The 14,620-nt window shown below is 39.0% G+C and overlaps 1 protein-coding gene across 1 annotated transcript in view; it reads left to right on the top strand.

Annotated features, from left to right (window-relative positions):
- The window catches only part of LOC119720394 (lymphocyte antigen 75-like), a 56,406-nt gene that overhangs the window by 15,271 nt on the left and 26,515 nt on the right, over positions 1–14,620 (top strand). The window contains exons 8-25 of the mRNA XM_038190059.1: positions 64–199; positions 938–1,020; positions 1,441–1,575; positions 1,917–1,988; positions 2,301–2,333; positions 3,334–3,495; positions 4,173–4,261; positions 5,143–5,287; positions 6,289–6,327; positions 6,789–6,962; positions 7,489–7,605; positions 8,632–8,757; positions 9,109–9,351; positions 9,771–9,980; positions 10,526–10,695; positions 11,673–11,780; positions 12,860–12,978; positions 13,510–13,673. Coding sequence (XP_038045987.1) covers positions 64–199; positions 938–1,020; positions 1,441–1,575; positions 1,917–1,988; positions 2,301–2,333; positions 3,334–3,495; positions 4,173–4,261; positions 5,143–5,287; positions 6,289–6,327; positions 6,789–6,962; positions 7,489–7,605; positions 8,632–8,757; positions 9,109–9,351; positions 9,771–9,980; positions 10,526–10,695; positions 11,673–11,780; positions 12,860–12,978; positions 13,510–13,673 — 2,325 coding nt within the window. The remainder of the gene's footprint in view (positions 1–63; positions 200–937; positions 1,021–1,440; positions 1,576–1,916; positions 1,989–2,300; positions 2,334–3,333; positions 3,496–4,172; positions 4,262–5,142; positions 5,288–6,288; positions 6,328–6,788; positions 6,963–7,488; positions 7,606–8,631; positions 8,758–9,108; positions 9,352–9,770; positions 9,981–10,525; positions 10,696–11,672; positions 11,781–12,859; positions 12,979–13,509; positions 13,674–14,620) is intronic.

Genomic DNA, 14,620 nt, shown 5'->3' with positions numbered 1-14,620 from the left:
CCCCCTTGGAAACATTAATTGTTTACATTAACTGTTTACGATTACTGGTGTATATTTTCACAGGCACCTGTCCGGTGGGTTGGTCGGCCCATGCAGGCTTTTGTTATCAACTGAATGCAGTTGCCAACAACCTGATGACTTGGACTGATGCCAAGGATTTTTGCACTACCCAGGGGGCATTTTTGACACCCATTCTAGGGTAGGTAGACTGGGCCTCATGCTAGTTTTTTTCTCTCATTAAAGATCCGTGTGTCTTCTGCTACATTGTTTCTTAGCTCTGTTAAAATAAGGTACGCTCTCAATTTTCATTTCTTTCTGTCTAATAGTAATATATCCGGAAAATCACTGTTCGAGTCTTCGACAATAAATGTACATTTTTCTTTAAATGTCAAAATCATCCCCAACATTCTTTCTCTCCATAGAGGAGTACCATTTTCGTCAAGACAAATTAAAATCAAGATTCTTGGTTTCCATTCTGTGAAACATAGAATGGTCACTTCTGTGGATAAAACTGTCATAATAAACACATTCGTTTTTAGCATTTGGACCATTATCATGTTGTAGCCATTTTATTTTTTTCACTTCAAATCAATGTTACCAAAGCGAGGCTGGAAGGAAAAATAGTCTAGTTTTTTTTGCGCAAAATCATTATCATTCAGTACTGTAATCTGAAACAGGGAACATGACGGAAATGGTAGCAGCGTGATCAAGGTCTATTGTCAAGTAATGAAAAGTATTAAAAGGATGTTTGTTAACTTTGATTTGAAATATTCTTATAAAACTTTGAATTTGGGTTAGGTGTTCACATTAACCCTACTCTTCCATCTCTAAATCATGAAATATGAATTGTTTTAATGTGTTTTTTTTTCCTTTTATGTTCTTTCCCCCCCCCCCCTTCTCTCTCTCTCTCTCTCTCTCTCACTGAACACGTTTATAGGGACAGTGAATATGTTTTTGTGAAAAGCTTCCTGAATGGTCTAGACAGCAATGGCATCCAAGACCTCTTCTTTGGACTATCAGGTTTGTCTTACTTGCTCTGAGAAAATCCAAACCAAATTGTCAACTTTAGAGTCAGGTCTGAAACCAGGATGACCAAGATGTAGGATTAACTATTTTCTTTTAAAATCTGGCACAAAAAAATAAAAAATTGTGCTGTACTGAAGTGGTGATAATAGTTTCATTAGTCGGATTAAAAAAAGAAATTAAAACGAAGTCTTGCAATAACATAATTTCTTTACGACTTCCCTGAAATGAAAAAGAAACATGGCAAGAAATGCAAAAACATGGAAGTCAAACAATTACATATATTTGAATAAATCATCAGGTGAAAATGCACATAATCACTCTCGTCAAGAAAGAAAAAAAGGTTTCATCACCCTTTTTTTGTTGTGGTTTGCTTTCTCAGTCATCGCTATCATGTACTTTCTTTCCCCTGTACAGATATCAATGTAGATGGAACATTCAAGTGGGCAATGGATAACTCCAAACTTGGAAGTTACAAAAACTGGGCCCCAGGACAACCTGGGGCTAAAAATGGACAGAAGGATTGTGCATACATTAAAACAGGTGTGTGTAGTGGCTGACCCAGGATATAATTGGTCAGGAGAGGAGGGTTGGACTTCAATGACGCCAGGGCACTTTTTTATGATAATACCACTACGTTTAGTCCCTTTTACCAGCAGTTTCTAGTGTACAAGTTTCAATAAGTTAAATTTATATAATTAGCTCAGGGCATCTTCCCTTCCTTTTGTTCATGCTTTTTTTTCTTTTGCTCTTTGGGAATCAGAGCTGTAGCGTATTTCAGCTATCCAAACATTAAAAACGGCATTGATGTGGAATGCATTTGATGTTGATTAATTTGGTGATTATTTCATCCTTTAATTAAGATGATTTGTTTGTTTGTTAATTTTTTTCAGCTGATGCCCAGGGTCTGTGGTATTATGGCGATTGCTTTAAGCTTGCTGCCTTCATTTGCAGAATTACAAAAGGTGAGATTTTGTTTGTTTGTTTCCCTACGTCGCTCTATCCTAAATATTGATACTTGTCCCTGTACCCATTTTGCTGTTGTAGAACAATGTAATGATTTTTGAGAATACATGAATGACTTGTATAGAAACATGGAACATGATATGGAATATATGGATTTGTACGTGAGATTTTAACAGAAAGGTAACACTAATGGTTGCATTTGTTTTTTGTTGATGTTGGCTCAGGTTATGATTTTAATTAACTAAACAACATGCTTTGGCTGTTGTTGCAATTCTAACATCAGCCCTGGAATTTGTATTGACTTATTACAGGAGTTCCTCTGACGTATAACCCACCTGGGCCTAGTAAGTCCATCTTATTTCATCTCCTTTTTCTGTTCAAAGATTATCCACTTCTTTATGTTTGACCCTGCGAGGTGCCTTCGGGTGTTTTTTTTTGGTTATAATCAACCACAATACTGAAGTTTTCAGTATGCTGGTAGGGGAGATCCTGGAATTTTTGCAGGGAGGGGGTCATCAGCTTATCAATGCTGAAAAGTAGACAGGGTTTTTTTTTCTCCGGACACTTGGCCTCCGTAAAATTAACAATGTATCTCTATATAAAAAAAGATCCCTTCTCTTAGTGTCGAAAAAGATGATTAGTAGCCATCTTTGCGCGAAAAAAAAAATTTCAAGCCACAAAAAGTGTATACATGCCCAGATTACACCCTCCCCCTTCAACAACAGCCTGATGCTAGATGTATATAGCTAACAAAAGATGAGGACCACCTATTTCCCGGCTTCAAGACTGTGCCTAGTGACCGTAGTATTGGTGGCCTTGTGATAACAGCGGCTATACTTATAACACATTACAATAACAATACTTTACCTGACAATACAAATCCTATGGGAGTTGGCCTGGGTCTGATCTTTGCCTCAGAAATTATGGATCAAAAGTTCAACCAGGGACACTCACGATGCTTTTAAGCTATGTCTCAAAGGGGAACTTGTGAAGCATTAATTGTTTTTGACGAAAAATGACGGAGTAATGAAACATTATTTAAAATGCACTGACAATGTCAGTACTTGTGTGCATACCACAGTTAAAATATATTTTAACCAGATTTGTAAAGGCACGTGGGATTATTTTTGTGCAAAGAACTTGGCCAAATCTTTTGAGTAGGATACAGAACAACTAACCTGTTGAAGTTTCAGCTCAGTGGTGTTTTTAGAAAACAGAAAACGTGTGTATGATAGTTCTGTCCCGGAACTGAATTCTAAACGCAGATAGAATCACGGGCACAATTTTGTTATCATTTACATATCCTGTTCTATCATTTACAATTCCGATTTTTGTTTTGAATAGTAAATGCGTATTGTGACAACACGGATTACGACTTGTACAACAACCTCTGCTACAAAATCATCCCAGATTCGAAATCTTGGGCCGACGCCGAAACAGCCTGCGAGAATGAGAACGCTCAACTAGTCAAGGTGGAAGATGATGGAGTACAGTCCTTCATGTCAAGTAAATTCGAAATGTATTTTTGTTCAATTCAGGAAAGGACAATTTTGGAAATGTGCGTCGCCGGTGAATATCTTCAATGATATTCAATGGCTAGTATTAAAGCAAAACTTGTTCAGCTTAGAAGAAAGTGAGCCAAAAAGTAATGTTCAGACATTCCTTTTTTGAATATTGCTAATGTTTTTAAAATATGTTTTGCATCTGTGAATTTAATTTATTGGGCAAAAAGGAAGATCAGCTTCTTTGCGAATTCCTGGGGTTACAATTTTTTAGAATTACTACTACATGTATTGGTAATGTTTCATCAGAATGTTGAAATGTGTGTCTTATAGGACTCCTTGAAAGTTTCATTTCTTGGTATTCTCAACACTGTTGTGTTCATTGTCTTTGACTGCCGTTTTCATGAATCAGTTTTAAATGATGTGCGCATTATATTGTATTACATGACTGGGCTAGCTAGCAACAGATATATTGTCTCAACGATTTTTTGGAATAAAAATAATCATATGAATTATCTTTGTTCCGGTTTTTAGTGTTGATGAAAAGACAACAAAATTAAACACGTTACCATGATGACAGTGCTATCAGTTATCTTTAATTTAAAAAAATGCTAATAAATTTTCACAAATTTCTACGAGCAAAAAAACCTTAATTCTTTAATTTATTGGATGCTTTTGCAGGTCGGCTCAATGTAATCAAGAAGCGTGTTTGGATTGGACTGACAGACAACGCAATTGCAGGCACCTACAAGTGGACCGACGGGACAACGGTAAATTAAATTTAAAAAAAAACACAAAATGTGTTGGTTTTTTTTATAAAAGTTATTTAGGTGTTACAAAAACCAGAAAAACCACGCGCGTTAAATATACAAACTTTGTACAGTACAGCGTTTGTGTGACAAGTACTTTTTGGAAAGGGGGCTTCCGGTTACTGTTAAAAACAATATACAGCAAATTTTTGGGATGTAAGAATTTCAGAAATGGAGAAGACATTATTTGGGAAATGTCTCTCTACGTGAAAGCCCTATGTTCTTGATTCACCGTGACAGTGTGAGAGTCTGTGGTGTGAGGTTTGTCGTAAAAAGAGGTAAACCGCCATTCATCTGACACTCTCAAAGAAATAGACAAGTTTTACGATCTATTGATCTTTTCGATCAGGCATATGGCACCCCAAAGCTGAATTTATTTAACCCTGCACGGCACCTGTCAACATGAATAAGTTCCGCTTTAGCATGCCATACTGGCCATTGTAAAATAAGCAATATTGTTCTTACAGGTGATTTTAACTTCCTTTATGTTAAATGGGACAATGGCGAGCCTATTGTTAGTAACGCCACCATAAATGAGATCACTGTATGAATCATTTCTCCAGCTCGAATTATTTCAGTGCACCTACAATCCTGGCGGAATCTCGCTGGGCCCCCAGCCCCCCCCCCCCCCCGGCCCCCGTTCAATGTTGTCTCTCATTGCGCGGTGTGTACTCAGTCAGCTGGAGAGAACAACATTGACCGGGGGAGCGGGGGAGTGGGTGACCGTGGCAAGCTCAGAAAGTGTCCCAGCCATTTTGGCCGGGATTGTAGTTATCGGTGCACCTAGTTCGTAATTTATTTGAAAACAAAAATTTAATTTTATTTTGGTGATAATATTCTAGCTTGGTTCTTATAACAACTGGGCACCAAACAACCCGATAACATCGCTTCACTGTGTCACCTTGACTGGTGCCCCACTGAACTACGGCCTGTGGAAAACGAGAAAGTGCACCCAGAAAAACTACTATGCGTGTCAGAAAAAATCACGTAAGTTTGAAAAGTTTTAGTGAAAACCAGTAAAAATGGTGGTTTGTTTGTAAAGCCTAATGCACGTGCTGATTGGTGAAAGTTGTAATGCTCTGCACTTGCTGACTTTTACTTCCATCGTTCTACTCAACTTGTTTTATTTGATTTTGAACTTTGTGAAAGATTTCGCTAGGTCCGAAACATTAGGCTCTCTTTCATATTATTTGCTGTATTGAATCACCGTGACAGCATGGTTCGACTTTAGCACTAGCCCGCTAGCCAAATGCTAGTCAAAACAGCGGCGGGCAAGTCAAACTATTGATGAAGTAGCCCGCCTGGCGAGTCAAAAAAATTATTGGGATATGGCAAAGATGAAAGGACCGGAAGAAATGAAGCATTAAAGTCAGAAAGCAGACCTGTATCAAATTGTGTGTCTAATTTGATTAACTGTTTAGGGTTAAATTATTACATCTGTTTGTTTAATTTGCCTCAGGATACACGGTTTACATGTATGCACTGATGTTTATGAGATAAAAGAAAAACAGGCGGGCAAGTGCAAATGCCCGCGGGCTAGTCAAGAGTCGTTTCGGTAGCCCTGCTGGCTAATGAAAATAAAAACTGAGGTCAAATCCTGGGACAGTAATAGACAATCGTGGTAAACATGGGCCAAGAAATCTGCATTATTTTCTGCTTCACAGAATAAACACCTCCCATCTCATTCAGCTTGAAAAACCAGACTGAAAAAATATACCCAAACAGCATGTACCATGCACACAGTGTGCATCGTACTATCAGTCTTGTACCACATGATGCCGTACCCAAAATAGCACAAGTTAGAAAAGAAAAAATGGGGAAATATTGGAAATCATCAGGTATAAGCAACCCTCCCCCCCCCCGCCCTCCAAATCATGCAGGCATGGAATTAGTATGGTATGTTAAAGAACGTGTTTTGGATTGAATGACTGATTTGTTACCCACAATTACCTGCCATTGAAGTGACAATTTATTCTTTTACTTTACAGAAAGCGGAGTCGGACCAACGTCTAAACCAAACCCAACAGGTACGGAGATACAAATTCTAGATACATGTAGTACTTAAATATGGACAGTTACTTGGGCCAATGAAACAGTTGGCCTGGGCCTCGCTTAAGAGTGAAATCTCGATTTTAAGACCCTTAAGATTTTAAGTTTCTCTTAATGTTTCTTTAATGTTTTTACCTAACTTCCCAAAGTCATTGTTTACATTAAAAATCTATAGCAGGGATGTAGTCGAGTCCACCACAAGTCCATCACAAGTAAATCACAATTCCCATTCATAGGTAACAGTGAATGCACAATAACAAAGGAATGCCTTTGTGGTCAAAGCTGATTTGAAAATCTTGTTAGTTGAATTGGGACATGCGGACTTGCAGGGTACTTGTGATGATTGGCTCGACTACATCCTTGACTCATGGTCTTACTTACAGTCAAGCCTGTAAGACAATGTGCTGCTCACTATAAGTGACTTTCTGGGTTGTTTCAGCTGGGTATTATGACCGCTGCGGTAACGGATGGGAGTACGACAAAGATTCCAACAAATGTTTCCTGTTCCGACCGACGGCCTACGAGAACTGGTTCAATGCCCGGATCATCTGCCGACAGGAAGGAGGCGATCTGCTAAGCATCCAAGGAAGTGATGATATGAATTACGCTAATGGTAAGCTAGAAACAAATCTGCTTATCTTTCACGTTGAGTGTTTTCAGTGTGTCGGCTTTGTGTATACGAGTAGCCAATCAATGGTCAGAGACGCGGGCTGGGAAGAGAGAAAAAATTGTAAGTCGAAGTAGCAATCTGTCGTTACAGTGGATGCATTAGTCAGTTTCCAAACTTCTTATTTCGTTCCTTGGTGGATTTTTTTGTTAAGTTGGTCAGAGTGAACCAAAGTTTGTTCAAGCCCCTGAAGGAACTTAGCATTTTGTTTGTGGAATATTATTGTTAAAAAAAACTAAATGATATTTCTGAGGGGGTACTGATATGGAACGAACTAAATCTACGCTCAATTATTATCGAGTTAGGTTTTGCCCTTCACCGACGTATAAACGCTGTATGGCCTACTCAGTGTGTAACGTCCCGAGTGAAAGTTGAAAAAAGTCAATTATTCTTTTCATTTCGAAGGTTCAGAATTTAAAATTGAAATACTTGGAAAGAATCACACCAATCTTGGGTGTTATTTTCGTTACAGGTCGCGTGAAGTCCTTTGGGTCTGGATTTACATGGATCGGATGTAATGACCTTGGCGTTGAAGGTGGATGGGGTTGGAGCGATGGCAAACCTTTCGCAAAGATCAACTGGGCTCCAGGTACAGCGTTGTTTAATTATACCCAGCACGATATGTGACAGAGGAGTAGCCACCCCCCCCCCCATCTCCCTTTACCCTATCCGATTCTTAAGTGTGACGTCACTTCAGTTTAAACCACGCCCACTTGCCATTAAGTAGCATGGAACCATTGGAACTGGAAGCTAACGCAACTCGAGTGGTTTATCCAATGGGCGCTAGTACCTAACACATCCACCAGATATCTCAAGCCATCCTGAAATTCTGGTAACAAAAAGACCAACACAAAAGAAGGGGGTTCCCTCTGTCACATACCCTGCTACATTATGTGTTTAATCGGACAACAAAATGACCATTTAATGACGTTTCGCTTTAACGAACTGAAGACAAAATCCTGTTTATTGAATCAGTGTAGTAAATGCACTCAAATCTCAAAAATAGTGTTTGTAATATTTGATATTTGAGTTGTAGGGATGCGTAGGCAAAAATGATGGAAAGAATATAGAATCCATATGCCACTTCAGCAGTTGTGTACAAAGTCTATGGAGAGTCAAGAATATTTTGTAACTATTTCCTAACAAAATTAGACAATGTTTCTCAGTCCCAGATTCATGTCTTATCTTCATTGTTGCAATGACTGACATGCAGTGAGATGATATATGACAAAAAGTGGCGTCAGATTGCAAAATTCTTTTCAAAATGATGTCAATAACCTTGAAGTCACATTTTTTTATACTCCAGAATGGCACTGTCGTAGCGCTCTCTATTGCTCAAGAACACGACCTATTACATCAACTGTTTTATAACAAAATTTCAATTAAAAAAATGCAACTAGAAGAAACTCTATGGTGATTCCTGTTGAAAATTTGTGACAAAAATACCTTTAGATATATAGTTGCGTTAGTATATTGTAACATGATCAAGCCTTCCAAGATATCAGTCACCTTTGGAATCTACTATTAAAATAAAATCATATTAAAAATTAAAAAAAAAATGATATATTAACTGTGTTATGAAAATAAATGTTGACATTGAATTTGTTTCGTGCAGGACAACCCAACAATATCGACACGTACTACTCAGGCGGCCAGCATTGCTGTGAAATTTGGAATAACTATGGAGATTGGAATGACGATGACTGTTACTACTCTCACTCATATGCCTGCAGTCGAGATGGTAAGATAATTTCATTTCTAGTAGTGGCAAAGTTATGAAATGTTTCAGCCAAGAAAGTAGCCTACTTCAAATCATTGTATTGGAGACATTTTTGCCAGAGCATTAAATACCAAAGTACAATGGAAAGATTCAAAGATGTATTACGAGTTTTGCTAACCTTGGGGCTAAGCATTTTAGATAGCTAGGTCGCCATAGGCTCCGTACAAGTTTGGTTCATCTCCATAACTGATTTTTGTTACATTCAAATTATTCAAATGTTTGTTCAGTGTACCGTATTAGCTCCATTCATGTACATTCTTTCTGCCAGAACATGAGTCTATCATATAACTTGTTTTTATCTGTGACTTTCAGAGTACGTCTTTAAGTATTTTATAACTTACACTGAGAAGAAAATGGACGAAACGGTGGACCTGCAGCTGGACGATATGTGGCCTAGGCAATGCGCAGAGCGATGCGTCCAGGAGACTTCATTTACATGTCTGTCATTCGACTACGACAGGCAAGGTCGGACTTGCTTCCTTCGGAAGGTTGCTAAGACAGCAGGCGGACTCTTGCCGACCTACGACACGCAACACTTTGATCATTACGAGAGAGGCAAGTACAACAGTTTTTGAAAAGAACTTGTGCACTTTTTATTAGTTTGATTCAATCTTCTTTTTTGTTGTCTTTTTTTCGTCAACCATAAAAGAAATCAAGACTCTGAAATGTTGTGCTTGGCAATATTGAGGTCTAGGTTTTGCATTTATAGCGCGTATCGGTTTTGTTAATGTGCTGATTGAAAATGATGTTGTTCAAGCTCTCTTTCAATAAACCTTGGCAGAATATTGAGTGGATTCTATAGTTCCTGAGATTAACTGGAAGTGGCAGCAGAAAGTCACACGGATTGGTGTCTCATTGTTTTTATATAGCCTGATCATTATTGCGATATTGCGAAATCCAGGAAGGTATAAGTAATTTTGACTGTTTTCAAGCTAAATTAGACACAATACGCCATTTTGTTTCCTCTTTTGCAGATCAGAATGTTCAACCACCGCTTCCCCCAACTCCCTCATCCTTGAACTGCCCTACGGGCTGGGGACGATACCTGGATAACTGTTACTATGCCAACTACGACAAAAAAGAATTTGTTGCAGCCGAGGCAGCCTGTCCAAACGGTGCCATGTTAGCTTCAGTGGCTGACGTGAATGTCAACCATTTCCTGCAGGCCTACGTCTGGGAACAAAGTATGTTTGAGTGGCATTATAAACATTAGGCCTGTTATGCAGTGACATCTCGACAAGTCAAACTCTGATAACGCAAAACAACTGTTAAGTCACACAAAGAATCCATCTCCTTCAGTAGTATAACAATGATATACAACCCTGCTTAGTAACTCAAAAAAATGCTTAAGTCGAATTTTGAACCTGTTCCCTTGAGGTTTGACTTATCGACATTTCACTGGAAACTTGTTCTTTAGAAATCGCAGTATAACCCAAAAATAAAATGCTATCAAGTTTGAGTTTTCAATACAAACAAATGAGAACAACAGTACAGATACAGTAATGTACTCCATAACTACACATACATACAGATGGATTTATTGTGGTTGCTGCTGTTGTTGTTGTTTGTTTGTTTGTTTGTTTGTTTGTTTGTTTGTTGTTGTTGTTGTTATTGTTGTTGTTGCCGCACTGTATAATGGCTGAACAGTATTAATCCATTCTTATTGTACATTCCAAATAATTTGCTTTCGCCACCTCTTTTTGTTATTTTCCAAATTGTCACATTCAAGACTCCATAAAAAATGTCGGCGATACTCGCTTTTGGATCGGGCTGCATGACAGAGATATGGAAAACGAGTTCAAATGGACCAACGGCGAAACCGTGACGTTTACCAGCTGGAACGCGTATGAACCCAATGACGTCAATGGGGAGGACTGCATTGAGATGTATATTGACAACGTGAGTATTGCATTTAATCACAACCCAAAATACAGGGTGAGTCAAAAAACACGAAACCCAAAAGTCGGGACTGTTGTTTCAGTGAAATTCTGCAGGTAGTACTTTCAAAATCTAGGGTATAAAAGTCCAATTCATAGGCTTTCTTTTAGTACAAGAATCATTCAAATCAATTATGTACTTTTCAAGTTACGGAATTTTAAACACAACCACCGTTTTAAAGTTCTGTCCACGGATCCCCTAAAAGGTGTGCGTTCTTTCAGCAAAACGAAAACAATTCACACACAGCCCTATGTGATTTTTTTCGTTTTTGCTAAAAGAACGCTTACCTTTTTGTGATCCGTGGACAAAACTTTAAAACGGTGCTTGTGTTTAAAAGTCCGTATCTTAAAAAGTACACAAGTGATTTGAATGATTCTTGTACTAAAAGAAAGCTGATGAATTTGGCTTTCATATCCTAGATTTTAAATGTGCTACATTTAGAACTTCACTAAAACAATTGTCGCGACATTTGGGTTTCATGTTTTTTGACTCGCCCTGTATAGTACCACAAAAGGGTGCCAATTTAAAGAGCATCTTTTAGGGTTCTCGCTCACAAATTCACAGCAATTTACCATCAACGCCATGATGGTTTCGGATCAAAGTTTTCATTTAATGGTGGAAAGCATGCACAGAGAGCAGTTTGTCCCCTTTAAAAGAAATAATTCCACTGGTGTAGTTTGGCCAAGTATTTTGATTTGGGTACATTTTGTTCAAGTAATACAGTCGAACCCTGATAAGAAGAGCACTGTTGATACAACATTCTGCTTAAAACAAGTCATTGCTTTTCTTTGTTTTCCATTACTGTTAATACAAGGTACCTATTATAACAGTGTAATATGTAAAGTCCAGAGGACCTTGTATTAAAGGTGTTCGACTGTAGTTTTATTGTAAATGTTGTGCAAGTGCTATTAATTTCTCTTGTACTATGTCCCGTGCAGGGCCTCTGGAACGATTTACCATGCAAGGGTTACAACTACGGCTCCTTGTGTAAGCAAGGTCTGACAAGTGGTAACCCAGCCCCACCGGTTGACGGCAACTGCCCCAGTGTAAGTATGCCGGGCTGAAGCCAAACACGTACACAATCATTTAGTGGAGAACGGCGATTTCGAAATGGAAGATTTCTCAATGTTCCTTCGACATTAGTGAGGCTCTCTGGCAAGATGAGACAGAACAGGGCAGAGGTTGAAATAAGGTTTGCATGCATTATGAAAGAGAATCAAATTCTCCTTACAATGCTGTTGGTAGCACGTCAGTTGGACACTCCGTTGACCAGTTATGGTTGTTGAAAGTTCACATTTATCGACATTTCAATACTATCAGCAAAAGGCCTCTAAATGTTCAACTGTTTAGTAGTCGTGAAAATGAAAGATGCAAAAAAAATTTCCTAAAAAAACCCACTATTATTCCATTATTTTTACACTATTACATCATAGAGAAGCTTTCTCTATGATTACATGTACTAGCACGTTTGTTTATGTGTAAATCGAGGATTTTCTTTTGTTCCTCTTCCCTTTTCCTTTGTTTGTACTCTCCCTTTTCCTTTGTTTGTCGCAACAGCTCTCATTGGTTTTGTTCACGTTTTCTAATCGAGGTCGTCATCGATTTGGTTCCTGTCCTCGATTCACCGATGATGTTGCACGTGTGTGTCCTCGATTAACACCAGAAACAAACGCTTAAAACTGTGTGTAGTAGACACATCAAATATTACCAATATTAATAAATCTGAAAATGGAAAGGAAACAATCACCCCAATGTTTTTCCTCCATTTTTTTCCACTACGGTCAGTGCCCCCAGTTGAGTAGTTCGGTCTCATTTTAATAGCCAGAACACCTCATATAATTATGAATAATATAGGTAGGGTAGCGGTATCAATGTATCATACGACTCGAACGTCGGTTACTTTTGGATGGCTGCAAATGATGGACAGTGCCTTTAAAGACATAGAAGTTTGGAACCAGCATGAATTGGATGTTGATTACTCATATGTGCAGTGGACACGGTATTATAATGGATTTGCCTTAAAGTTGTGAGATGGATCGTGTGAATATTGCATGCTTGTTTGTATCACCTTAGAAACAGGAAAGTTTGGTAGTGTTATTGGATGTTTCACGTTGTTTTTTGATAGGGTTGGTTGCCATGGATTGATCGCTGTTACCTGCTTAGTACAACCAAAGCTACATGGGATGATGCTGGTACAAACTGCAAGAAGACGTCAGGTGCCCAACTGGTGGTCATAGAGGAGAAGTAAGAATAAAGACTAATTGGGTGACCAAAACATATTGGAGGCGCACATACGGCACGCGTTCTGAAAGGCAATGCTGGTGGTCGAAGGAGCCCGGAGTGCATGCATACTGCCTGAGCGCGACTCGCGCGTACGTGTGCCACCTCAGAAAATGCAAGGCAGTCGCTGAACTATCGTCTTTACTCAGGTATCGGAAACGCTGATGCTACTGTTACTCTTCAGAGTACTGCACTGATTCTATGGCTTTTTTTTTTGCCTCTTCACATGATTATTCATGATCGTCTGTTTACTCATGTTCTTATCAGTCAGTTCTTGTAACTGATTTTGTTGTTAATATATTTTTTGCTCATTTCAGGTTCAGTTCTGGTCCCATGTCTGGTTAACGGTCTGGATCCAGTTCTGGTTCCGGTTCCGATTCAAGTTCTGTGTCCGGTTCCACTTCTGGTTCTGGTTCCAGGTCTGGTTCTGGTTGCAGTTCTCATTCCCGTTCTATGTCTTGTCTTTACTTCTCATTGAATTCTTTCCTCTTGCAGAATGGAGATGGCCTTCCTAAGTGGCCAGCTCGGTCAGCAGACAGGTGGTGTGTATATAGGGGAGGAGTTTTTCATCGCTCTGAGTGACAGCAAGACGGCAGGCCTGTATGAATGGATGGATAAAACGCCCATTACCTACACACATTGGGCTGCGGGTCAACCAGGTCAGTGGGTTTCCAATATATGGGTTGTGTATTGACCACCTTCGAGAGCCTTTCATTTCCATGGGTTCAGTCAGCAAAATATCCTATCGGATACATCAACGCTAACAAAGTCCTTTTTGGACAAAACGTGTGCGTAATGTCTAATGCGCGTCTGGCGCAAAGTACGCACGACTAACTTTATTCGGAATGTGCACATAGCCATAGCGCCTTTGCCTGAGCATTTGGGCCCAATTTCACGGCCTTGCTAAGCACAAACATTTGCTTAGCACAAAAAAAGTCTGGCTTATAAAAGCAGGTTATCAGCCAAAACTCCATGTGATTTTCATGATAAGCAAACAACAGCTGAATACTAATCACGAGCAATATTCATCACGTGGAGTTTTGGCTGGTTACCTGCTTTTATAAGCCAGACTTTTTTGTGCTAAGCACATTTTGGGGCTGAGCAGCGCCGTGAAACTGGCCCCGGCATCGTCGGCAATGCGTTCGAATGTCTCTCCCAGTGGTCTCCCCCAACTCTATCGTCTTTAACATTGAGGGGGTACTTGTGCACGAAGCCCATACCAATCGGCTTGTTTTTCATCATCTCTTTACGGTGTGGAATATCGCCAAGACTAGTCGGAATATTTTTTTTTACGAATAGCTATGAGCCTCGAAGGACTCAAAAATTATAATGCCAGTTTCTCGTATGGGTATCTTTGACATACGCTGTGTCAAATTCAGCATTCTTTACAACTTTTTGAATTGCTTTTTACCGGTAATGGATTTTTTATTCATTTTTTTTTTGGTTATGGATTGGTAATAGGTAATGGATTGTTTTATGACAGTAGACCATTATCATGTTGCGGCCATCTTGATTTTTTCCCATTCAAATTAATGTAACCGCAGCGAATCTGGAAGGAAAAATAGTCTGGTTCCTTTTTGCACAAAAACATAATTATCACTCATCG

This window comes from Patiria miniata, unplaced genomic scaffold, assembly GCF_015706575.1.
Source record: "Patiria miniata isolate m_02_andy unplaced genomic scaffold, ASM1570657v1 HiC_scaffold_9, whole genome shotgun sequence".
NCBI classification, from domain to species: Eukaryota; Metazoa; Echinodermata; class Asteroidea; order Valvatida; family Asterinidae; genus Patiria; species Patiria miniata.
The sequence above is the reverse complement of the archived record's forward strand: the minus strand, read 5'-3'. Positions and strand labels throughout refer to the sequence as shown.